The following is a 25,069-nucleotide window of genomic DNA, read 5'->3' as shown; positions in this document are numbered from 1 at the left end:
ATGAAGAGAATCATCCTGGCCCTGGTGCTCGCCCTTGTGGGTAAGTTGAAGCTTTCCCAGCACTGATGATGGTCACTGCAATCCTGAGCAATCTGCATCTCATCGGGGCCTTTTAGAGATATTTACAGATAAATTTCCTGAGGCCCTTTTATGGCTTTGCTGCAACCTATTAGATTTCTGTGCCTAAGATTAACAGCAGGGGAAAAGCTAAGCAAGGAGCAGCTAGCGAGCGAGGCTGCCATGGGCTTTGTGCCCTTGGGGTGTGGGGTGCACCCTGGAAGCCTGTTACTGGTTGTTTGCCAACCAGTAGCATACCGAGTAAATGAATCATAAATTAAAGGATCCACAGAGATGGGTTTTCTTTCTCATGCATCCTTCTCTTTCCTCCCACACAGGGGCCCAGAAGCAGGACCTTGGTAAGTGCGCTCCCACTGGCAGTGAGCAGCTCCCACTCTGCCCTCCCCTGCGGCCATGCCTTGCCCACTGCTCTCATCTATTTTTTGGCAGTAGCAGCCTCACCCTTCTTTGCTGGGATGGTTCTTGCAACTTACATCACAACAGCCACAGCGAAGGAGATGTTTCTGTTATATCTTTCGTTTTCGAATAGAGCCCATTTTTCATACTGGCAAGACTTACCTGTATAGCTATGAGAGCTTCATCCTGCACGGGCTGCCCAACAGAGGCATGTCAATGGCTGGAGTGAAGCTGACCTGCACGGTGGAGATCAGCCATGTGTCTCACAGCGACCACCTTCTCCAGGTAAACCACCATGGATGTGGGAACCCACCCATCCGCCTGCATCAGGTGGTGGTTCTTACCTCCGGGCTGGTAAAATAAACAACAAAGGATGCAGAACTCACATGAAAGCTTAGGGCCCTGCCCGGTGCCAAGATGACCCCATAAGCTGAATGTCAGACCAAGCAGCTTTGCCCAGGCAGTGATGATATCCCCAGCACAAGGAAAGGTATGGGCACAGGTGCTGAGCTTTGTACCCATACCTCTGAGTCATGCTGGGGGAGAGCCAAGGGCATCACTGAGTGTCTACAGGTGCAGCCAAACTGCTTTTGGTTACTGGTAGTGACCTACAGACAGTACCACAGGCTTCCTTGCAGCCCCCACTTCTAGGGGGGGGAGCCAGAGCTGCTCCAGCTCTGCGGCCATCAGCACTGTTCCTTGACAAAAGCTGCCTTAGGTGCATCTCTATATGGAACTACAGCAGGCAGCTGCTTTGAAGAAATGTCCTTAATATACAACATATATATATTAATATAGTTTCATTAAGGCAATATGAAGTTTGAGTAAGAAAACGAGAATTCATGCTTGAAATATCCATGTTTTTCAACCTGGTCTATAGCCTGAGAAAAGCTCGGTGCTGGAATTGAGATATCCATGAAGAAGTCCCATCTGTCTCCATTATCTTCCTTTTGATATTCTTCACATAGGCATTAATTCAAATGTGAAGGATTGTAATGGTAATGCTTGTGTCTGGCATAATGATATCAGATCTGGAAGCACTGTTACTCATCAAAAATATTAAACCAAACAGTTTAAAATACTGGCACAGAATGAAAGGCAACAGAAAAAGGGATCCAGAAGACACCACGTGGGGAGAAAGCTGTAAGAGGTGCCCTTAGCGTTCATCCTTGGAGTTTACTCAATCTGTACTCCTTGCATATATTACTGAAACAGCTTGAAGGAATACCTATTATCAGACATTACACACTGCTGCAGTTGCAGGCTTCATGTACCTTGCTAGTGTTGCTATAACTTTTGCAATTGCAGACAATAGTCGTGAGTAGGATTTAATTTGAGAAAGGTGTCAAGAGGCAAGCCACCCTTCCAGCACTGACTACAAATGCCTAGAATAAATCAGAGCAAACCTACACCATTTCGCTCTATGCAGGAACATGTACTTATATGTACAAGGGTGGGTGATGCGTGTGTATGTGACTAGATATGTACGTGACTAGGTATGTATGTGCATGCAGGCACGTGTTTCCCACTAGGTAGCAGTCAAGGACTAGTGTGCAAGCTTTTACAGCTTGGTAAGCTTAAAATGATGACAGCTGCATCCAAAGAGAATCAGCTTCCGCTGGCCCATCTCCCATGCGAGATCTGAGGTCAACTCTGCTTCTTCATCAGCTGTGCCACAGCTCTGGAGCTCTGGGACATGCTAGACCTAAAGCAGCAACCAAAATTGTTGCCACATGTTTAAATAAGCAGCTTCAGCAACTGCTTGGCTGCCTTGCAGACTGAAGGGAGATCTCACTGGACATGTGGGGAAAACAGGTGAGTATCATTTCCGTACAGACTGCTGGCAGCTGGTGGTTCACTCACCCAGCAAGCTTCACCAGACTTGCTGAAGTGCTGAATGCTGTTTGCATAATCCTATTTTTCTGGCAGAGATCCTTCATGGAAATTGTATTTTCAAGGAAACTTCCTAGGCCCAGCACAGGAGTCTGAGGAGGAGAACATTTCCTGTGGTACTGGACAAGTGGCATGTGTCTGGCTGTGGACTGGAAATGTCCGGTTTCCCTGTTATTGCGCTGTTTCAGACTGATGGCAAACAGGATAAATGTTTTCCTAATTTTATTTACAGATTCAGTCACCGAAGCTGGAGGAATACAATGGCTTCTGGCCCACAGACTCCTTCACTCCATCTTCAAGGCTCTCAGAGACCCTTGCTGCATGTTTCAGCCAAGCCTTTAAGTTTGAATACACTGAAGGAAGGGTTGGAAGTATTTTTGCTCCTGAGGACTGTCCCATTCTGTGCACTAACCTAGTGAGAGGGATTCTGAACATGGTGCAGATAACCATCAAAAAGTCACAAAATGTGTATGAACTACAGGAGGTTTGGTTTTTTCCATTCTAATTTTACTTTAATTCTCATTTTACTGTTAAATAGTAAATTGCCTGTACATACACCTCCCAGGCAATTTTCTTTAACCTATTTACTGCTGTTTCAAGTGGAAAGTTCATTGTGTTTTATCGATACTCACAGGCTGGGATTGAAGGCATCTGCCAAACCAGGTACATTATCCAGGATGACAGCAAGAATAACCGTGCCACCATTTACAAAAGCAAGGACCTGACAGACTGCCAGGAGAAAGCAGTGAAGAACATAGGAATGTCATACATCCGCCACTGCCCCACCTGCCCCCTGGTACGAGCAGTACACAGCTCTGCTGCTGTGCTTGGGCATAAGCCACTGCTAAACACTCATGCATCATGGTGCATGCTAGTAGGGAGTTTGACTCATCTGTGATGTGTGAGTAGTTAACTCAGTGATAGTTAATTACTGCCTGTTTGTATTTCTGAGTGGGTTTCTTTGCGCTTCTAGAAAATCAGAAACATGAAGGGCACGGTGATGTTCACTTACAAGATGAAGTATGATGACAGTGGGACATCGTTGACATCTGCTACGTCTCAGCAGGTGTACCAGATCTCTCCCTTCAATGAACGCAATGGGGCAACAGCTATGAAGGCAAGGTAAGCACTGTGTGTGTCGTTATGTTAGCTGTGATTATCAGAACCAGGAGATGCCTAAAACATATTTACTGTTGATCTGTGAGTTAACAAGAAGCATCTGGCCTGTAGGCTGCAAAAAGCCAAGGTACCATACATCCCTTGGAATGCTGAGCCAGGTCCCAGGCCCTACAGTTTGGGGGATTTGCTGGGCCACCTGAAACATTTACTCAACCTCCCAGAGACCCTGACAAACTCTAACAAAAGCTCTCACCTGTTCTATGACTGATAATCCTGAGCAATGGATAAACAGAGAAGTCCCCAATCCATTTCCGGTCAATGCAATGGTCCTGCTGTGTGCCCCTCAGTTTGCTACAACTGCTGTACATGTCCTCCATGCACACAATGTGGTTAAAGGCTACTGATGAATTTCCTTCTTTCCCTTGAAGACAAGAACTGTCTTTGGTCAGCATTAAAACGACTCCTCTCAGTGCACCAAAAATTCAGCTGCAAAACCAGGGGAGTCTTCGGTATCATTTCTCAGGAGAGCTACTCCAGATGCCAATTCCTCTAATAAGGATTAAAAATCCAGATTTACAGGTATTAGAGGCTTACTTTTTATACTCTTTCATTATTTATAAGGCTAACAGGTCAGCATATAATTATTTTAGACTTGCAACTTTCCAACTGTCTGTTTTTCCCACAGTTAACAGAAACACTGCGACAATTAGTTCAGAATAATAAGGAAGGAGCCACTAAAGAAGCTTCAGCCAAATTCTTACAAATGATCCAGCTTTTTCGTATAGTGACCTTTGATCAAATTGAGTCTTTGTGGATGCTGTTTGGCAGCAGCCCTCCCTACAGGTAACTGTACTGTCTTCAGCCAGGATTTCCAATCATAGGCACACTGGGCAATGGAGATAATGAATCCTTCTCTCTGTGGCAGGCACTGGTTCCTAAGCGCCATCTGTGCTGCTGGAGCTACTGACACATTCAGATTCCTGAAGCAAAAAATTCATGATGACAAGCTGAACATCTGGGAAGCAGCTGTTACACTCCCTCTTGCCTTCCATTTCGTTTCAACCAGCAAGCAAACCCTAGAAATTGCCTCAGTGAGTACACATCATTCTTCCTATTTCCCTCTTACTCCTTTTTAAAGGTGAATTCACAGGAGTATAAGTGAAAGATGCAACATATTTCCTTCTCAATTTGTAAAATGCAAGGTAGTAATAAAAACAGGGAATGCTGTACAAAATGTTTCACACACTATCACACAGTATCACAGTATGTTAGAGATTGGAAGGGACCTCAAAAGATCATCTAGTCCAATCCCCCTGCCAGAGCAGGAATACCTAGATAAGGTTATACAGGAATGTGTCCAGGCGGGTTTTGAATGTCTCCAGAGAAGGAGACTCCACAACCCCCCTGGGCAGCCTGTTCCAGTGTTTCGTCACCCTCACTGAGAAGAAGTTTCTTCTCAAGTTTAAGTGGAACCTCTTGTGTTCCAGTTTGTACCCATTACCCCTTGTCCTATCATTGTTTGCCACTGAGAAGAGCCTGGCTCCATCCTCATGACACTCCCCCTTTATATATTTATATACACTAATAAGGTCACCCCTCAGTCTCCTCTTCTCCAAACTATAGAGACCCAGCTCCCTCAGCCTTTCCTCATAAGGGAGATGCTCCACTCCCTTAACCATCTTAGTTGCCCTGCGCTGGACTCTCTCCAGCAGGTCCCTGTCCTTCTTGAACTGAGGGGCCCAGAACTGGACACAATATTCCAGATGCGGTCTCACCAGGGCAGAGTAGAGGGCAAGGAGGACCTCTCTCGACCTACTGACCACCCCCCTTCTAATACACCCCAGGATGCCATTGGCCTTCTTGGCCACAAGGGCACAGTGTTGGCTCATGGTCATCCTGCCGTCCACTAGGACCCCCAGGTCCCTCTCCCCTACACTACTCAAACACTTGTTCCCAAAATTTTTAATGGCTTTGATATTTGACATTAAAACCCCAAAATCCTAAATAAGTTGCTATTGAGAAATATATATATATATTTAATAGACAAACTCATAGAATCAGAGAATGGTTAAGGTTGGAAAAGACCTTAGGATCATCCAGCTCCACCCCCTGCCATGGACAGGGATGCCTCACACTAGACCATGTCGCCCAAGGCCCTGTCCAGCCTGATCTTGAACACTGACAGGGGTGGAGCATTTACCAGTTTTTTGGGCAAACTGTGCCAGTGCCTCACCACCCTCACAGTCAAGAAAATGGCATCATGTAACCAAAATCTGAATACATACAGTATAACTGGAGTGAGTCCATTTACTGTTATTGTACCTAAATGGCTAAAGTTTGATTTAACTTCTGAAAATGTTCAGGAAAAATCCAAAGAAATTCTATCTATTCTCCAGTCATTTTGATGGCGTGGTTCTGAGTTACCAGCTGGGCTTAAACCACGACAATTTCTCAAATGCAATTCTCACTAAATACCGCTCTAATTACTAGAGATATTAAAGACTACTACTTTGTGGATGATTTTCTGGCAAAGAACGGCCACATACCCAGATCAGCAAGTGCCTACCTGAAGTTCGACATGAATCGAGGGACAACTAAAGGTGAAGGAGGATGGGAGCGAGGCACTGGGAGTGAGAATCCCAGCAAGATAAGAGGGAGCTGGAATTTACTGAGTTGCTAAATTGAGGACTGTTGGAAAACTTTGAAGGTCAGGTTCTCACACCTGTGCTTAACCAATTATATGTTAGTTGTTAAGGGCCTCAAAGATATGTATCCAATCACAATGGGCCAAGTTAGTGCAAACAACTTTAAGAAATAGTATATAAAGAGTTAGTTTTCTATAATAAATGGCTTTTGTCTGATCACATTGATCTCCGACTGAGTCCATTGCGCGACACTACTTCTTTCCCCTACAGACTTTTCTGACCTGTCCCCAAATCCGGAAATTACCAACGCATCGAATAATTGTTTACCTGGGATATGGTAGCATGGTAAATAAATACTGTGCTCAAACATCAGTTTGTCCAGATGAACTTCTTCAGGTAGGTGACTCTCATTTCTTATTCACAAGGGGTGAAGAAATTGTTAAAATGACTCTAATTTAGCTCTCACTATGCTGGCAATTAGGAAACTCGCTGTTTACAATGAGGCAACTCGCCTCACTCTTAGCTGTGATTGCCTGCAAAATTGTAAAGACAAAATGAAACCCCAAGCTGGTGCCTTTGAAAAGATCTGGTCTTAACAGTTCAGAATTTCAAATGTAAGTGGTAGAAGCCTGTGGGGACAATGGATATTATAGACTACCTGAAACTGAGTTTAGGTATGACAAATTCAGGAGTTAAGCAAAATAATTATGATTCTTGCCTCTACTTTTACATTAGGCAGAGTGTACTTAAAAAACCCATTAAAAAGGCAGTGTGAATATAAGCAAATCTCTAGCTATGTCATAGGTTAGGGCTTCCAAAGAGGCCCTGCTACATAATTACATATCACTGTCAGAAATATTTAGGACATTGTCTTCAGACTATGCTGCCCTGGCTCCCTACTCTGAAGTACCACAGCACTGAGACGGCCTGTTGGTGTCTAATGTGTTGAAATCTCCCAAAAGAGTGAAACAAAGCCAAGCCAAGCCACCAGAAGGGTAATTCGTCTGCTCAGAACAGCAAAGCTGTTTAAGTAAACTTGCTATCGCTATAGGAAGTGAAAAATACACAAGTGTAATCCTGCAGCTGCGCAAACCCTGGGGGCTGCAGTCTGCAGTCTGGCAGGGCCCATGGAGGTGCCCCAGGGAACCACTGAACCCAGCAGCAGCTCACAGCTGCTCTTGAGCTGGGAAGAGACTCTTCGGTGCAGGCATCCACCTAGGATTGTCTCCCATGCTTAGGCTTAGGCAAAATTTAAAGTCAATTACAACACTGTGTAAGGAGAAAACCAGGTTTGCTTGTATGTTCTACATTTGGTATCCTGACAATGATGACAACGAGATTTTTACTGGGAGAAAAACTTATTCTGGGCTTTGTATCAGTTGTAGTAGTTTTGATTCCTATGGCAACGCATACATTGCCATGTTACAATAATATGCGTTATTACAAGGTCGTTACCCAGAATGATTAACACAGTCTGCTCTGTTTGCAGCCACTCCACGACCTTGCTACAGAAGCCACCAGCAAAGGTGATGCCAAAGACATGGCACTGGCCCTGAAAGCCATCGGCAATGCAGGAGAGCCGGCCAGTATCAAACGCATCCTGAAGTTTTTGCCAACATTTTCTCAGGCTGCAGCTTCATTACCAAACAGAATTCATGCTGATGCCGTATTGGCCTTGAGGAAAATTGCCAGAAAAGCTCCTGCAAAAGTAACTGAAATTATCACTTAAGCGAATATCTTATAGGGTATGATTTGCATTGACTTAGTGATTTGGGAATAACAAAGCCATCAGGTTATGTTAGCAACTCTGGACAGATTTCTCAGCTGCCCACACTGCAGTTTCCTGGCATCCTTGCTGATATTCTGCAAAAGAGGTCGCTTTAGTTGCTGTAACACCAGGCCCGCTACTAATTTCTTCCAGCCCTGTTCACCATGCACCCAGCAATATCTTCATTTTCTGTGATATGTCACATGCTCTAACCTCTAGGATTTAGTTCTACACTCACTGCAGGTCACACATGCACAGTTCAGGAACCACTCATCAATGAGGAGTTATAAGGTACTCACAGGCTGTATTTTCCTCCTCTAGGTAAGGGAGATCACCCTCCAGGTCTTTATGGATAACACACTGGCTCCTAATGTCCGAATGGTGGCTTGTATTGTCCTCTTTGAAGCTAAGCCTGCTCTTCCAACTGTAACAGCAATGGCCAGCTCGCTGCTGATGGAGCCCAGTTTACAAGTAGCCAGTTTCACATATTCGCACATGAAGGCTTTGGCAGTAGGAAGGATCCCACAGCTCTATAATCTGTAAGTAGAGGAAGAAATGCATTTTTTAGTAGCAAATTGTGATTCTTTTCTTGCAGTTTTCTAAGAATTTGGTCCCAGTTGACTAACTTCATACGATTTTAACTCTTTATTACTCAGATCTGCTTCTTGCAACATTGCCATCAAACTACTGAGTCCCAGACTTGACAGGCTGAGCTATCGCTACAGCAAGGTCATTCATGTTGGTGATTATTCCTGTGAGTACCAGGTGCCTTGTTCACTGCTTTAGCTGACATAGCCAAATGCCTCTTACTGTGTTCCATGATTTTTATCTAAAATCTAATCACAATCCGTGAGCTTTGTGTACTCTTGGGATAGAAAAAGCACAGGAGCCTCCTAACATGAAAAATCCCCTGAGGGTGTTCTACTACTCTCTGGGAGTCTGCTGCAGAAAGGGGTGCCTGCACATGGATTTAGGCCTCCTTCTTCACTCACTGTGGTTGAGTTGACTCTGCCCTAGAACAAAGTTCTCCTTTTGAGGTTGCAAACCAGAGGACCTGTGGGACTGAATTCTTGAAGTACTCCCTGTGATCTGCTACAGCATGTACCTGAGGTGGCTTATGTGCACCAGACACCTCAGAAACCTTAACCAAAATCTCTGCTGCTTTTTATTCCTGTCATAGCTAAATATCAGGCTGGTGCCATTTGGAGGGTCTACTTCATGAACAGTCCCAACAGCGTGTTTCCATCTGATATAATCACAAAAATAAGAGGATATTATGCAAATACTGCAACGGATATTTTTGAGGTAAGTATTACATTAAAACAGTCAGCTAGATGCAAGCCAGCCACAGATAGTATTACTTATTAAGCCGTTTGGACTGTGATGTAGTGTTTAATTCCATCTCTGGTAGTGAGGGCGGATGTGAAAGAAAATTTAGATAATGATTATGATTTTACTCAAGTTTCTTTTATTTGGGCTTCTTGACACATACATTCATCAATGAACACATCCAGTATAGGCATGAAAATCTAAGAGCAGAGGAGAGCTTACGCAGCAGAACACTCATATGCCAACCTACAGTCATGTGGCATCTGGGGTATTTTGCGTAAGTACAGGGAAATAGCATCTGAAATTATATTTCAGCCAGAAGTGCAGCCAGGGAGGTACAAAGCTCCGTGTGACAGCAGGCAGGTATTTACACAGCTTCTTGAGCAAGCTTTGCAGCCTTGAGCTCTTGTGCTGCCCTAAAATTATCCCTACTGACTAACTCAAAGCTGGTTCAGCACATCTTCAGCACCTGCAGGCACAGCCTGCAGTTATCTGCCAGGTAGACACAGCCTTATAAGTGCAATGGCTTCATGAAGTATGTATTTAGAGCAGCCTCAGTGAGTGTAATATTAGGTACAAAGGTTTTCCTCTGCTCTCCTGTTCTTGGTCTGTGACACCTGACTCTGTTTCCTACAGGTGGCTCTCCGATCACAAAGCCTAACCAAGTTTATCAGCAATCAGAATATTCCCTTTGCTGAGTATGATACACACAAGACCCTGAAGGAACTCGGTAAAACAGTATGTCTCTAAGGTCCCTTCTGACCTGTTTGCAACATAGAATTCCTGCCAGCATCAGAGTTGCATCACACCCCACACACCAAGCCGTCCCTTTGATGTTTCAGTGAGAAAGGAGTCTGTCATTCTGTTTGGTTATGGAAAGATACACTTACACTGTACTTACGCTGTCAAGAGATGCCATCTTTTCACTTAGCATGTGTCAGCCCTTAATGTACAGTACAAAAGATGATGACGGTGCTTGTAGCCAAAATTCACCTGTTTTAAAACATATGTTAAAACCCAGCTAGTGCTTGCTCTTCTCCTTTAAAATTACTATTGAACAAGATTTTTGTTCATGAGTTCTTGGGTATCACCCACTACTAGCAGCAGAATTTACCAAGTCCTTACCTCAACCTTACATAGGGAAACTCCCACTGATGTCAGTTCTACCACCTAAGAAAGGCCACATTGGGTCAGACCTGTAGTTGTCTAATAGTTTTTTTGCAAAGGAACCATGGTTAGCATCCTTCAGATGGGATTTACTCTTTACTAATACATTACTGTATTTTAAATGACATCTGCTTCTTCCCTTTCTCCCCATCTCTCCTTAACACCACAGCTTCTGGGATGGAAAGAACTGCCTCCCGAGAACCCTCTGGTGTCTGCTTACATCAAAATACTGGGCCAAGAGATCGTGTTCGTTGACATTGATAAAAATGCCATTGAGCAGACCATGACGGTACTGACAAGGCTATTGTCTTTTCAGTCTGCGATGTTCAATAATTTCTCTTCCCTGTCTCTTCTTACTTTCTAGCCCAACCCATTTCTCTATTTTCAGAGTCTAACTGGATCATCAAACTGGCAGGTGGTGGTGAAAAAAGTGGTGGAAGAGGTCCAGCAAGGCATTTCAGCCCAATGGACCCTGCCGGTGATGGTTGGCGAGCTGCGGCACATTGTCCCCACGGTGGTCGGCGTCCCACTGGAGCTCGGTCTGTGTGGTGCCACACTGGCCCAGGCTGTGGCTGATGGTGAGCTTGGGACACCCAACTGAGCAGTCTTCCCACAATAATTGTGGGTCCAATCCCTCTGCTGAAATTAAATCCCTCTATAATCTTGAAAAATATTCTTGTAATGTGGAAACATTAGTGTTTGGCTACCTCCAAAGGGTTTGACAAGTAATTAGCATATTTCACCTGGGACATATTTGTATAACTCTGGAGTAGCAATCTTTAAATAATCATGTAAAGTATTTCAAAATGTAAAAGCACTGCTCTCATGTGTTAACTACTACTCTTATTGAAAATATTGCATCTCCAGCATTTACTCTTTCTCTGTTCATATAACTCCTGTCTATCTTTTGCAGTGGATATACATATATCACCACAATTATCTGAGGACTTCAGACCCTCACAGCTGTTGGAAACCAACATGGATATTCATGCTGACATCAAGCCAAAGTAAAAAATGACCTATAGTTTCACATATACACAAAAGCATTAATATTAATGTTTATGTTTGTTTTTTTTCTATTTACTTACATTTACATTTATATTTGAAATAGATATGTGACCTATATACGTTGTCATACATGGGTCCTACTTGTCCCAGATTTGTGATGGCTGTGCTAATTCAGAGCAGTGAAGTTGTGAGAAAGCATCACAATCACCTGATGCTTCTCGACCCTGCAAACGCAGCAGTGTGCACTGTACCCCACAGGATGCTGTGCTGTTCTGCCATTGCTAAAAATGCTCACATCTTTACCTGTCCAATGACTGAAGATACTAAGCTGTGAAGATAGACACATTTGCTTATGTATGAACAGATTTTTTACAAGTTCAACATAGAATCACATCACCACCTGGCACAAGATGGGGGGAACTCAGGAGGAAAAGAGAAGTACTTCTTCATCTGCAAAAGCAAAAACAACAGTGCTAATAATGACAATAATAATAGTTATAATAATAGCAAAATATGCACAATCTGAAGCTAGAAGATTCTGGCATTAACTTGTCCACAGGTCATGTATCAGTGACAAAACAGTAAGATGGTCTGCTACCTTTGTTCAGCAGATAAATCCCTTCACTTCTTCCAGTGGCACTTCAGCTTTTTTTTTATTCTGTTATGGTACATCTCTTCATCCATCAATGGAGGCTCTTAAAATAAAGGGAACAGCATGAAAATGCAATTTTGCATTTCAAAGTAAAATATGTGCATATTAATCTGTAATTATGCATGTTTTTGTTTCCACTCCTTCAGGGCGTATTTTCATATGATTGCAATGATGGGGATTAATACACAATACTTTCAGAGTGGTCTTGAATTTCACGCAGAGTTCAGTGCCAACACTACGATGAAATTTGATGCCAGGATCAATATGAAAGAGAATAATCTGAAGATTGAAACCCTTCCCTGCCGTCAGAAGGCTGAGCTCGCAGCTGTGAGGTACACAGATTGTGGCATTTTGCTTGTTATGTGTTACTGATTGTGAATTATAAAACCATGAATATACAACTCCTTGTTAGGGTCTGCCCACACCCTGGCAGCCACAGAAAGCTTAGTATTGTCTTTTTTGCACCAGCAAAGTCAGGTAAGCAAAATCAGATGATGTTACTTGTGCGCCATTTATCATCTCCACAGGAGTGAAGTTTATGCTATTTCAAGGAACATAGAAGAAGATTCTGAAAAGAAATCCCGGATTCTTCCCGAAGGAGAACTACCAAGTATCTCCAACCAGCCATTTCAGCCACCAGAAAGGTCCCCAAGACCTAGCAGCTGGAAGGTAAGGAGGCCTCTTACCGTCTGTATTGCAGACAGGTAGAGAACAGACAGCTCCTCAGAAGGGTTGGGCACCCCCAACATAGCAGCTGGCTAACCAGATCACAAACACAGAAACAGAGATTCAGCAGGTGCCTGGCATATTCCATACTAAGCCTAACATCAGTACCAGTGGGTTCAGGACATGCTCATTCACATTCTGCTCAGTATCATCATATCACGCAGGTAGGGTTGCTTTGATGTGTCTTTATATTTCTTTACAGTCATGGGGAGGGTGAGTGAAATTCATAACCTTTGTACAATATCCCCTTTTCTCTGAGCCAGAGCAAGGTGGAAAAGATGGCTCTTGGGCAGAATATACATTTTTCTTCCCAAATCCAGAGATAATCCCTGCAGTGGGTTGCAGAAACCCATTCTCTTATGTGTTCTTCAGCTTCTGAGGCTGGCATGGGAAGCCTAAGTTGACTTGCAACAGGAGGGCTAGTAGCCCAAAACTGATGCAGAGAGATAGCCCTTCCAAAGAGACTTCAGAATCTCATGGGGAAGTGTGTTTGTGAAACACTGCCTAGGAAAGGCTGAGCAGGAGAGCTGCCCTCTTCCACAGAGCACTTTGGAGGAACTCCACTGCTTCCAGTGCTTGGACCTCCAATTTCAAGCACTGCTTCCTTACTTAAGCAGGATTGTCATCATTCTCTTCATTAATAGGAGGAAATATTTTAGGAGTGTGACTTTTTTCTTTTTTTTTTTTTTTTTTTTTTTTTTTGTGGAAAATATCTTTATTTACCATATTTTGTTTAATGCAGCAAAGCAATATTCCTAATGTGATATCCAAAGGATACCAGCAAGGCTCAGAAGAGGCACATCACTCCAGTATAAGAGGAAGATTTTATGCACTCAACCTCTGTAGAAAATTTGAGAGTTTGGGATGTTCTGCTTGTCTCAGCCTAAAGTCACAAAACTCTGCTTTCTTAAGAACTAGCCATCTGCACAAACTGCTTGGAGAATTTGAAGCCAAAATAATTTTGAAGCCAGGTACAGCCACCACAACAAACTTTTCTGTCAATCTCTGTGAATGCTGCTCAAGCAGCACAACCCTGGGATGTAAGTATCTTTACTTTATTTAGTTCACACAGATGCTGATATTGACAAAATTCAGCTGGAGATTCAGGCAGGATCCAAAGCAGCTTCCAAAATAATTGATGTAGCAAGCTCCGAGTCTAAGGAAGAAGATGAGACAACCCAATACAAGGATATTCAGGCTAAACTAAAGAAGATTCTAGGCATTGAAAATGTGTTCAAGGTAAGAGGCTCTGAGCATGGAAGAGGGAAATATTTTCCTATAAATGAAGCCAAGGGTTTCCAGTGTGGAGAAATGGCCTGGGAAAGCAAGGATTTTAGCTTGGAGGAGTAGGGTTAGCTGAGTCCTGGTGCACCTTCTGCAGTGTGCGGGGCCAAGAAGTTGTATTTCTTTGAAAGCCTGTGGTGAGCAGCTTGTCTGGCACCCAGAGAAATGTTATAGAACAAGCTATAAATACATAACGCTTTGAACTGTTTTTGGAGGTCTCAAATAAAACACGGCGCCATAGGAAACGGGTTCACAGAACTGAAGAGGCTGCAAATAGAAATCTCTGGGCAGACCCCAGTGCACCGCCCCTCTCCAGTTCATCCTCTTCTTCCACTGCTTCCTCTGCTGATGGTAAAGAGCCTGGAAGTGAACACAAGAAAGATGAAGCAAGGCAATCTCGGAAGAAGCGTGGCAACAGCAGCAAGAGCAGCAGCAGAAGCAGCAGTGGCAGGAGAAGCAGCAGCAGCAGTGGCGAGTCTGCTAGCAGTAAAAGCAGTAGCAGCAGCAGAGAGGGCAGCTCTGGAGAAAGGCACTGCAGTGGGGACAGTAAATATTCCAACCAACAGGTAATTCACCCAGGCTGGACCTTTTTTATATTTCTTGTGGTGACTGTTTTATACATCAGGAAATTGTGCCCATAGACATGGACCAAAGAAAGAAAACCAGACCAGACTATTGAGGGTGGCTGCTTGCTGCAGGGTGTATGGGGTAACCACCTACCAGAGCTTTTCCCCCTTTTTAACCTGTCTGGTTCTCTGCAGCTTTTCAATTCACACATTTCACATTTCAGGTTTCAGCTTAAAATATTAAAAAAAATTAATTTTGTTTTGCTTTTTTTTCCTCCTATACTCAATACTGAACCTTTTAATACATTTGTCAAAAGTTAGCTCTTCATCTTTTTTTACATAGTTCTTAAATTCTATCTATTTTTACAGGCAAGTCTACCTATTTACCAGTTTTGGTTCAAACCAGCAGATGAACAGGTACATTCACTGTTTATAGTGTGAGCAGGGCCTACAACTGCTCTCACTAGCTTCGCTGCTATTAGAATTTACTTCTCTGAGAATAAAAGTACGAGAAATTAATTCTGCAACAACTTCTAATGGTAAGCAACTTGCTTCAAGGTGATTCTCTGTTTTTGCAGGAGCCAGGAAGGAAAGCCCTTAACAACAGCATGGGCTCCGTTTCTTCTTCAGCTAGTGATGAAAGCATCTTTAGAGCTCAGGTGAGTGTCTTAGCCTACAACAACAGCAAAATAAATGTTTACTTTGGATTTTCAGTTATTCTATGTTTATAACAAAATACAAAAAATACGGTGATTTAGCATATTAGATAACATATAGAAATCAAATTGTTTCCTGTTTTCTAAAGAAGAGCACACTGGATAGCCATGGAATGTTTTTTTAATATTCACCCAATACAGGCTATGTTTTCTAATAAAACTGGAAAATATTGCCATTTATGTTGAAATCTGTGTTAGTGAGCAATTCCCTATAACAAGAACATCCGATGTGCTGACCTGCTTGATCAGAAGCTGTTTTCAGGTGGTTTTTTTTTTTTGTTTTTGCATCTCTCTCTGTAAAAGTTCAGGAATTGCCTTTGCTACTCTTTTAGGTTTTCACTGTCAAGCATTTCCGTGCATGTTACTAGGACCATACAAGGCTTTTGAAAAGACCCTGATTTTGCAGTAAGGCTCCAACTTTAGAGCAATCCAGGTGTTTATTCAGGAATGACTGCATGGCACATAGTTAATGGTACCTAGTCCTTCTTTAAGAACTATTGTAAGAACAGATGGAATCTGCAGCAGATTTCATCAAACAAAATTTTCACATATTTCAGACAAGGCCCTACATGTCTACAAAATAGTAAACATTACTTTGCAGAGGCACCCCTTCTGCACCAGCAGCTCACAGCTGTTAGTGCAAGTAGCTTGCGGAATAAAAGCAACCAGATCTACCTTTTCCTCCTTTGTCTCCCTGTCCCATTTCCATGTAACTTGAATTCACCTCTCTTGTCCATCTTTTCACCACATTACTGTTTTCCTGAACTCTTCCCAACACTACTGCTTTACTTACACAGGTCGTGACAGCTCTCCCTTGAAAGACTGTGGCAAAACTACATATGAACTGAATAGATCAAGTGATGATCTATGATGCTGTCCCATACTTCACATAAAATGACTTTCTGAATTAAACTTTTCCTTTATAAATACTTTTTTGTCTGTGGTTTTAATATAGTAATTTTAATGCTTTGTTTATGTCTTTGGTCTCTCCTTTCTGTCTACTGACTTAAGCCTAAATTCTTGGGAGACAGTAAGCCACCAATACTGGCTGCAGTCCTTCGTGCCATCCACAGAAACAAGCAGCCAACGGGATTACAGCTTGTACTGTACACTGACACACAACACAGAAAATGGAGGGTACAGATGTTCATTTCAAGCATCACAGTGTCAAACAGATGGAAAGTCTGTGCTGATGCTTCAGTAATAAATGCCCATAAAGTATTGGTAAGTTTAAAATAACGATCAGCTCAAATATAAATGAAATAGAATGATCTTCCTATCTTTTATACTAGTACATATATATTCCCCTCTACTAGGGTTTTCTTAAATGGGGTAAAGATTGCCAGGACTACCAGATTGCTACTCATATTGCAACAGGACAATTTGCTACTTATCCAGCTATGCAGATGAAGCTGGAGTGGCCTAAAGTACCTTCAACAGTCCGAACAACAGCAAGATGGTGAGATTATACTTTAATTTTTGAAATATCCACCTGTGTCAATGCTCTGGATAATTACAGACTCAGTTCTGGAAAAAATTCACCTTAATCAGTATGATATTATAAAATAAGTCTGTTCTTTCTGTGTATTCATTCTCTCAAAGCATATGCTTTTGCCACACGAAACAAAGGGGATGATGGGGTTCACCTAATCTATTGTAGACTCTTAAAGTGCCTGAATTAGGAAACTGGTCTCCTGATGCTTTCTAATTAATGGAGGCTCAAAGCAGAAGCCTAACCTTGGTTCTCTGAAGGAGTCAGTCTCTTACTGACTGTACAGGAAGAGTAATTTCCTAATGTAGGCACCTTATCTCAGCTTCTGAAGAAGGTGATACAAATACTTTCCATAAGGTTTACTGCACACTAAATAGCAAATACTGTGTGACACGTAGCGTAAGGAAGCTGTAACTGCTGAATTCAGTTCTGTCTATCCATATACATGTATCTATTGTATTCATTCATTCATTGTATTCATACATGCGTTTGCCCACAATAATATATAGATCCTTATCAAAGCCTGGCCTTTTTTCATATCGCTGCCAAAATATGGACAGACACAACAATTCAGTTATCTAAATATGTATGCCAGAAAAGCTTTCCCATTAAAGACATACGGGTCATTTTGTTAACAAATGTCTACCGAAGGGGATAATTTTTTATATTAGATTGAATTACCTGAAGTGCTATTATCTGCCCTTATTAGAGTGGATTAAACCATCCAACTGACTATCCTGGGGCAAAGCCACAGAATTCAGCTTTTTTCAGCTCTGAGACTATGACTTTTCTTAAAGGAATATTTTCTGTATTTCTCTATTTGAGTCCATGTGCATAAAGGAACCCAATTATAGAGATCCCTCTGTCAACTCATTGACAATCTTAGGAGGCAAAGGATCCTTGCTAAAGTTACCACTGCTTTACAGGTGTATTTTAGTCTGAACAAATAATAACCAATTTTTTTCAAAGACAGAGCATTTTAATCACTTTATTTCCTTTTCCAGGTTCTACACATTTCTTCCAGAAGCTGCATATGTGCTTGGGTACTCCCAAAGGCAACAGTATGGTCCCTCTCACCAGGCAACCTTGGTTATGGCTCTGACATCTCTCAGAACCTGCAGTGTGATTCTCAAGCTACCTGAGGTAACTATTTCTGCTGTCTTCTTTCCTTGGGCATTCAGTTCTTATGAAATCAAAGGTTAAAAGTTTCTTTAACTCACTGTTTTTTGGGGGGTTTTAATTTGTTAAGCTATAATGATGTGCCATCACAAGGACATTACATTCACACAGTTGGTTCCATTGTGAAAGTATCTTACAACATATTCCCCTTTCTCTTGTAGCATGCAAATGCATGAAATAAGAAACAGGTTACGAAACAACCATCACGATTGATAGCATGTTAATAATAGCTTATTAAAAAGACCACCCCTCCCCAAATCTTCAGGAAGATGATAGGTTTTCCTGTGCCCTGGAAAAGATATTAAGACCAGGCTGTAGAGAAGCATGATGGCCAAACAGCAGGCAAGGAGAGGGTGTGCATCTCAGGTAAGGAAACTGTTCAGACTGTGGGCAAATGTGATGTACAACTCCACAGAAAGAAACAAAATAGTGAATATCAAACGTAATTTATAGCACTGCTTTCTATAGATTGCAGATGTGTCAAACTGCTGTTTCATGCTGTACACAGAAGTTTTGATTTAGTTTTAGCTCTCACCTAAATCTAGATTCTAATTTAGATCTCAGTCAGTACAGTCCTTTTTGACCATTATAGGAAAATGCTATCTTATCTCTACCCTATATTTTGCATTTACATTGATGTTTGTTTTCTAACTGATTTTCAGCTCACAATCTATGACAGAGCCATTAGGCTTCCCCTGCCATTCCCTTCAAGTCCAGGTACACCGACTGCAACACTACCATCCCCTGACCAGAATGCCTTTATCCAAGCAACACTTTTAATCACTGAAAACCTTAAAGGTCAGCAATTAACTATCTGCAAAAGCATTGATTGACTTTGCAGATTTTGTAAACATGATTTATACTTTGACATAACTTGAAATTATTTTACATTCACTTGAAAAATGAGTTGGACTTCAGATAGAAATAAACAAATCTGTGTGAAAATCTGTGAGTCTGCAAAGCTGTAAAGGAAAGCAAAATTGTACTAGTAAGATTAAATATTCAGTTGCCTGCCAAATAGAGACTCCAATGCATCCATTCCCAAATGCATCCATTTCATCTTCACTGCAGAGATTGCTTGTGAGGAATAAGCATTACAAAATTTGTGAAAGAGACATCTAAGTGACCCGAGATTTGGGATGCCCTGCTTGATTAGTGCTGATAGTGCACATGCTTCAATAGTATACACATTAGTGTCACCTCCTGCACTTGATTTTGAAGGGATTATTGTTTCATTAATGCTGTATTAAGAGCTAATCACATTGTACTTACTTTAGGGAAAAGCTTTATATAATCCTGGGATAAGGAGTCACATTATGCTTGAAATCAGTGGGTGAATGTCATGCCTATGGGTATTTCTTTGATAAACACCAAAACTGTTTATTAATTAAATCCATATTAATCAAAATTGATGTAAAATAATTTCCAATCAGAGATGGTAGGATTTCCAGCAAAATACCATTACAGTGAAAAAGGCAGACGTTTACCCTAGTGTGGCTTTTTTTCCCTCTCCATCTTCTAACTACTTCTAATCCTTATTAGAACTCAATACAGGTAGCAGCATTTTAGTAAATTTCCTCTAGTGTTAGTCATAGAATCACAGAATGTTTTGGGTTGGAAGGGACCTTAAAGCTCACCCAGTTCCAACCCCCCTGCCACAGGCAGGGACACCTTCCTCTAGACCAGATAGCTCCAAGCCCCATACAACCTGGCCTTGAACACCATCAGGGATGGGCAGTCACAGCTTCTTCGGGCAACCTGTGCCAGGGCCTCACCACCCTCACCCTCTCAGTGACGAATGATATGTGAATTGTTAACATTTGAGAAATCCTTTTGACTACAAAAAAGTTACAAAAGCCAAAAGCCCATACAGAGTTGCACCAGCACCAGCTGTGAGCACAATTCATCTCACACAGTGCTTGAATCAGGAGTGGGTTGCCTGGCTGTCTGGGGCTAGCAAAGTTCTACTTTTGTATTACTGCAAATACAGTACTTCTTCTGAAAGAATCAAATTGCTTTTATGTGGGAATAGGTAAAACCAGAAAATGGGTCCTTTATTATTATTATTATTTAAATTACAACTCTAAAATAGAATAACTGTCTTATATGAAGTATAAAACGCTTGCTTTTGACTGATTGGGGTTTTTTTTTCAGCTCGTTGTTCAGTTTTCCAAAATGTGATCACAACCTTCAATGGTGTTAAATTCAACTATTCAATGCCGGCAAATTGCTACCATGTCTTGGTGCAGGACTGTAGTTCAGAACTGAAATTCCTGGTGATGATGAAAAGACTTGAAGAGTCTGCTGACCTTACAGCAATAAATGTCAGGCTTGCCAGCCAGTAAGTAATTGCAAACTTAATGACAAATAGATGCCAAGCTGAATATGCTATAAATGTGAAGACCAGGTTGTTAGAGCAGATTGGTGCTAGCATAAGACTCATGCAAAAATTACTGATGTCAATGGAATGATTTCTAGGAGTGCCACTGGGATTTGCGACTTTTTCTTTCAAAAGTGCTTCTAAAACGTATCTGAGGTTTACCAGTAACCTGAAGTTTTTACTGCCCAAAATTCTTCATTAATTTGCTAGCATTTAATCATCTCACTTCAGTTGTTCGTAATTATGCAGACATATAAACTATAAATCCAAAAGGGACTATTGTAATCATTTAGTCTGGCCTCCTACACTAAGATAATAATTAGAACTAATTAGTACCCACAATCATGTCAGCAGAGATGTTGAGAAGTGGACATCGCTAAAAAGGAAATTACTTATTCCAGATTAGAGGCACTCTCTTAGGTCATCCCTTAGCTGGTGCATAATGTTCTAATCTATTTGAAATTAACTTAAGACACACTTTGTTTCATCTTGGAGCCATCACCTCTGCCATCATAGGTTCTTTAAAAGTATAATCTGATACTCTAAATTGCATGGGATTATGCATACCAAAATCATAGTAATAAGTGTTCTTCAAAGCACATAAATAGGCTTTGATCTGTAAGGTTTCATTTCAAGTAATTATTTATTTCTGTAAATTGTGTGCCTAACTGTGCCATAATGTTGGAGAAACAGAGAGAAACTAGTATTTTCTGCACCTGTTTCGTGGAAGAGGGAAGGATGCTTGTTTTATAGACTATCTTTCACGACAAAGACATTCCTTGTCACTGTATCATTCCCGATTGTTTCATACAACCCTATGGATGTGCTTTTGACATGCTTGAGCTTCATATTTCTTCATTAGATCAAACACTGCTCTGAAGAAAATACTATAATGCACACACTATTCAGGCTGTAAGAGAACTGCTGTAGGGAATCCAATCTTCCTTTGAAATGTAAAGCACCTTCAATTTATGCAAATATAATAGCAATTACATAGTTCCACAGCAAGGGTCCCTGTAGCCTGCCTGAACCATGGCAGACACATTGCAGACACTCAGAGATGAGTAAAGGTGTATTGTGAGCATTCTTAGCATGATTTCCTGGGCTTTCTCCATCTTCTACCCAATAGGTAGCAGGTGATTCATGCCAGAATGATATGAGCATCCTTCAGTGTTGGTTCTATCAGGACTAGAAATTGTGAGCTGAGTAGGGCAAATGAGAAGCATTTGTTTATATTCATTTCCTTTACTTAAAGTGAGATTGACATGTACGTTTCCAATGGACTCATCCAGTTGAAGATTAATGGTGTTCAAGCCCCAACAGGTGTTCCATACACATCTAATTCTGGTAAGAGCCTCATCTTTGTATTTCATTTTATCCTTTCTGAGCTTGTGAAGAAAGAGAGGACATGATCCTGCAAACACCTCTCAAGATAAAGATTGCCCTAATTTGAGAAACAATGAGGTGATTTTAATATACCTTCAAGCTAGCTTTCATAAGGGGTGGCAAGAAAAGTGAGCAAAGAAGATGCTGATCCTGTGTATCTTTGCACAAGCCAAACTATGCAAGGCCATACACAGTACCTTGTGCTGATCACAAACGCCACAGAACAAGTATCTAGACGTTCCCTGGCTATGGCCACCCTTGTCACAGGGCTTCAGGGCAGGGGCAGGATGGTCTTTCCCATTTCCTCCATCTCTTTCACGATACATTAGACATGCATTAAGTTCCCAGGAATTTAACAAGTGGTTCAGGTTGGACCCTAAACCAGTAACTTCCTTTTAAAAGAAACCCCTTTTTGCTTTCTGTTGCAGATGCAAACATGCTGATTAGCAGTGAAAAGGAAGGCCTGTCACTAACAGCCCCGGATTATGGCATAGATAAAATATATTATGATGGCCATAGACTTGAGGTATTTTTTACATTATTATTATTTTCAGTAGGTTTATTTTTAGAAGAAAACCAATTAAGTGCAGCCTTTCTTTATTTCCACAAAGATTCAGGTTGCTTTCTGGATGGCTGGAAAAACATGTGGTATCTGTGGAAAATATGATGCTGAGAAGGAAAGGGAATATCAAATGCCCAGTGGATATTTAGCTAAAGATGCAGTGAGTTTTGGTCAGTCCTGGATCATCTCAGAAGACCCCTGTGCTGGAGGTACTAACATATATTAATGTCATTGCCTTTAACTAGTTAATTAGTCACAGGAATAGATGATTTATATTAATTGAAGCACAATCATCTTATGTTTTACTATTGTTGTAATTAGTGGCCATAGACTAAAAAAGAAAAATGTGTTCTTCCTGAGTTTGGTAGTTCACTGCAAGTTCTGCTTCTGTTGCATTTTTATATCAACTTCTTGTGCACTATGTAGTTACCTGAAGTTTGTGTGTTCCAGATAAAATTATAAACTTAGAACTCCCTAAGATGATAAGTTACTATGAAAAGCAGGTAGTTTGACTGGACAAAAGACATTTTATGACATCCTTAATAGTTTCATACTTTATTTCCATTCTGCTATTTCCAGACTTTCAGTTTCTCAGAAAAATAAAAACCACAAAATTCTGGCCCTGGCTATCAAACTCAAGGGCATTTGAGGTGTGAAATACCTGATTTCATAGAATCACAGAATCATAGAATAGTTAGGGTTGGAAAGGACCTTAAGATCATCTAGTGCCAACCCCCCTGCCATGGGCAGGGACACCTCACACTAAACCATGTCACCCAAGGCCTCATCCAACCTGGCCTTGAACACTGCCAAGGATGGAGCATTCACAGCCTCCCTGGGCAACCCATTCCAGTGCCTCACCATCCTCACAGTAAAGAATTTCTTCCTTATATCCAATCTAAACTTCCTCTCTTTAAGTTTTAACCCGTTACCCCTTGTCCTATCACTACAGTCCCTGATGAATAGTCCATCCCCAGCATCCTTGTAGGCCCCCTTCAGATACTGGAGGGCTGCTATGAGGTCTCCACGCAGCCTTCTCTTCTCCAGGCTGAACAGCCCCAACTTTCTCAGCCTATCTTCATACGGGAGGTGCTCCAGTCCCCTGATCATCCTCGTGGCCCTCCTCTGGACTTGTTCCAACAGTTCCATGTCCTTTTTATGTTGAGGACACCAGAACTGCACACAATACTCCAAGTGAGGTCTCACAAGAGCAGAGTAGAGGGGCAGGATCACCTCCTTCGACCTGCTGGTCACGCTCCTCTTGATGCAGCCCAGGATACGGTTGGCTTTCTGGGCTGCAAGCACACACTGATTTATTTCCTTAGTCTGAAGATGAACTTAATCTGAAACCTTCAGCCCATAAATGTTTGTTCTTATCATCCAGCTCCTATATAAAACTAACATGAACATTTTGATAACATTAGGGTTCACAGCACTTTATCTAGAACCCAACCCTCTGGGTACGTGGTGGCCTTTTTGGAATATATTCTATATTCTTAGATCAAGCTCCTTAGAGGAACTGGTTCAGGAAAGCCTGGATCACAGAAGCTTAAGGACTAAGCTAAGGACCATGGCAAAGAGGATGTGATGCTAGGTACAGTGCAGAAGTGGATATATGTATGTCTAGGAGCCACTACAGCCCCAAAATGAAGTGCTGTCCTAGTATGGCCAAAGTTTTCACATGTATCTTGTTGGATTTGGACACCTGTGTCCTACACAAATCTTATTTGGCAAGCCTTTATTCGTGGGACTGTGCTCCACATGCCCAATTTTCTCACAGCCTAAGCCACTGTCAGAAAATTGACTCACTTCAATTACATTACTTTCAAGTTGGTTCATCCCTTGGTCCTAGCTGTTGCTAACTCTACAGATTAAGTCCAGAAAGTAATTTACATAAACTTATATAAATTATGTAGGTGCTTTAAGAGAATTCATGTTTTATAGCTTGTAAGCTGCAGCGCAGATTTGTCAGAATTGACATGCCAGTTGCATTTGAGAAGGCGGCAGCAAAATGCTTCTCCGTGGAGCCCGTTCTACGCTGCGTAGAAGGCTGTTCAGCAACCAGGACTGTTCCTGTCTCCGTGGGCTTCCACTGTGTGCCAGCTGGTGAGTGCAGAATGGGTACTAGTGCACAGCACAGCCACCGTGACTGACTGTGAGAAACCTGAAGGTTGACCGTACACAAGTACCTCAATGGACAACCCCCAACTACTCACACGACTTCTTTTTCCTCTTTTCTCGTTTACAGACTCCGCTCTCAGCCTGGAAGGGCAGAAGAGGCTAGACCAGAAATCCGAGGATGCCGTGAGCACTGTCTCTGCGCATACAGCGTGTTCCTGCCAGCAGCAGTCCTGCCCTGCGTGAGGCCCCGCTCCACAGGCTCCTCTCGCTTCTGGGTGTCGGTGTCAGCCTGGACCGCCTGTGGCCCTGCGGCACGGCTGGTTTGGGCAGGGAGGACAAGGCTCTGTCCTCTTCAGGAGACCGTTCTTCTCTAGTTCTTCTAGAGATCGTGACAGTAATCCTGGACGCCCTTCGCCGGGCTAGATCCTTTAATAAAAGGTTGCTCTGACAAATGGGTCAGTCAAGATGCCTTCTCTTTGTACAAGCGGTTTTCCCAGGGTGGGCCGCCCACGGCCCTGCCGGCGGACGTTGAGCCACCCATAACCACCGACCTGTGAAGTCTTCCACCCGCCCCTCACCCCGGGAGCCGCCGTAGGCTTACC

The 25,069-nt window shown here is 42.2% G+C and overlaps 1 protein-coding gene across 1 annotated transcript; it reads left to right on the top strand.

Annotated features, from left to right (window-relative positions):
- Positions 1 to 24,710, top strand: LOC308223812 (vitellogenin-2-like; the record flags this gene model as incomplete). The annotated part of the gene is made up of 35 exons (XM_080623258.1): positions 1 to 40; positions 396 to 416; positions 608 to 759; positions 2,600 to 2,851; positions 3,002 to 3,163; positions 3,341 to 3,489; positions 3,915 to 4,065; positions 4,172 to 4,329; positions 4,412 to 4,577; positions 6,402 to 6,527; positions 7,621 to 7,839; positions 8,221 to 8,438; positions 8,556 to 8,653; positions 9,080 to 9,204; positions 9,865 to 9,966; positions 10,565 to 10,684; positions 10,784 to 10,973; positions 11,309 to 11,402; positions 12,202 to 12,387; positions 12,583 to 12,724; positions 13,524 to 13,752; positions 13,845 to 14,020; positions 14,281 to 14,631; positions 15,001 to 15,048; positions 15,210 to 15,290; positions 16,359 to 16,571; positions 16,664 to 16,806; positions 17,844 to 17,982; positions 18,681 to 18,816; positions 20,173 to 20,359; positions 21,654 to 21,745; positions 22,213 to 22,310; positions 22,396 to 22,555; positions 24,291 to 24,452; positions 24,595 to 24,710. The coding sequence occupies 35 exons, from the start codon at positions 1 to 3 to the stop codon at positions 24,708 to 24,710; spliced, it is 5,202 nt and encodes a 1,733-aa protein (XP_080479384.1).
- Between the last annotated feature and the right edge of the window lie 359 nt (positions 24,711 to 25,069).

This window comes from Psittacula echo, assembly GCF_963264785.1.
Source record: "Psittacula echo genome assembly, chromosome: 7".
Classification (NCBI taxonomy): domain Eukaryota; kingdom Metazoa; phylum Chordata; class Aves; order Psittaciformes; family Psittacidae; genus Psittacula; species Psittacula echo.
This window is presented reverse-complemented; position numbering and strand designations above follow the sequence as displayed.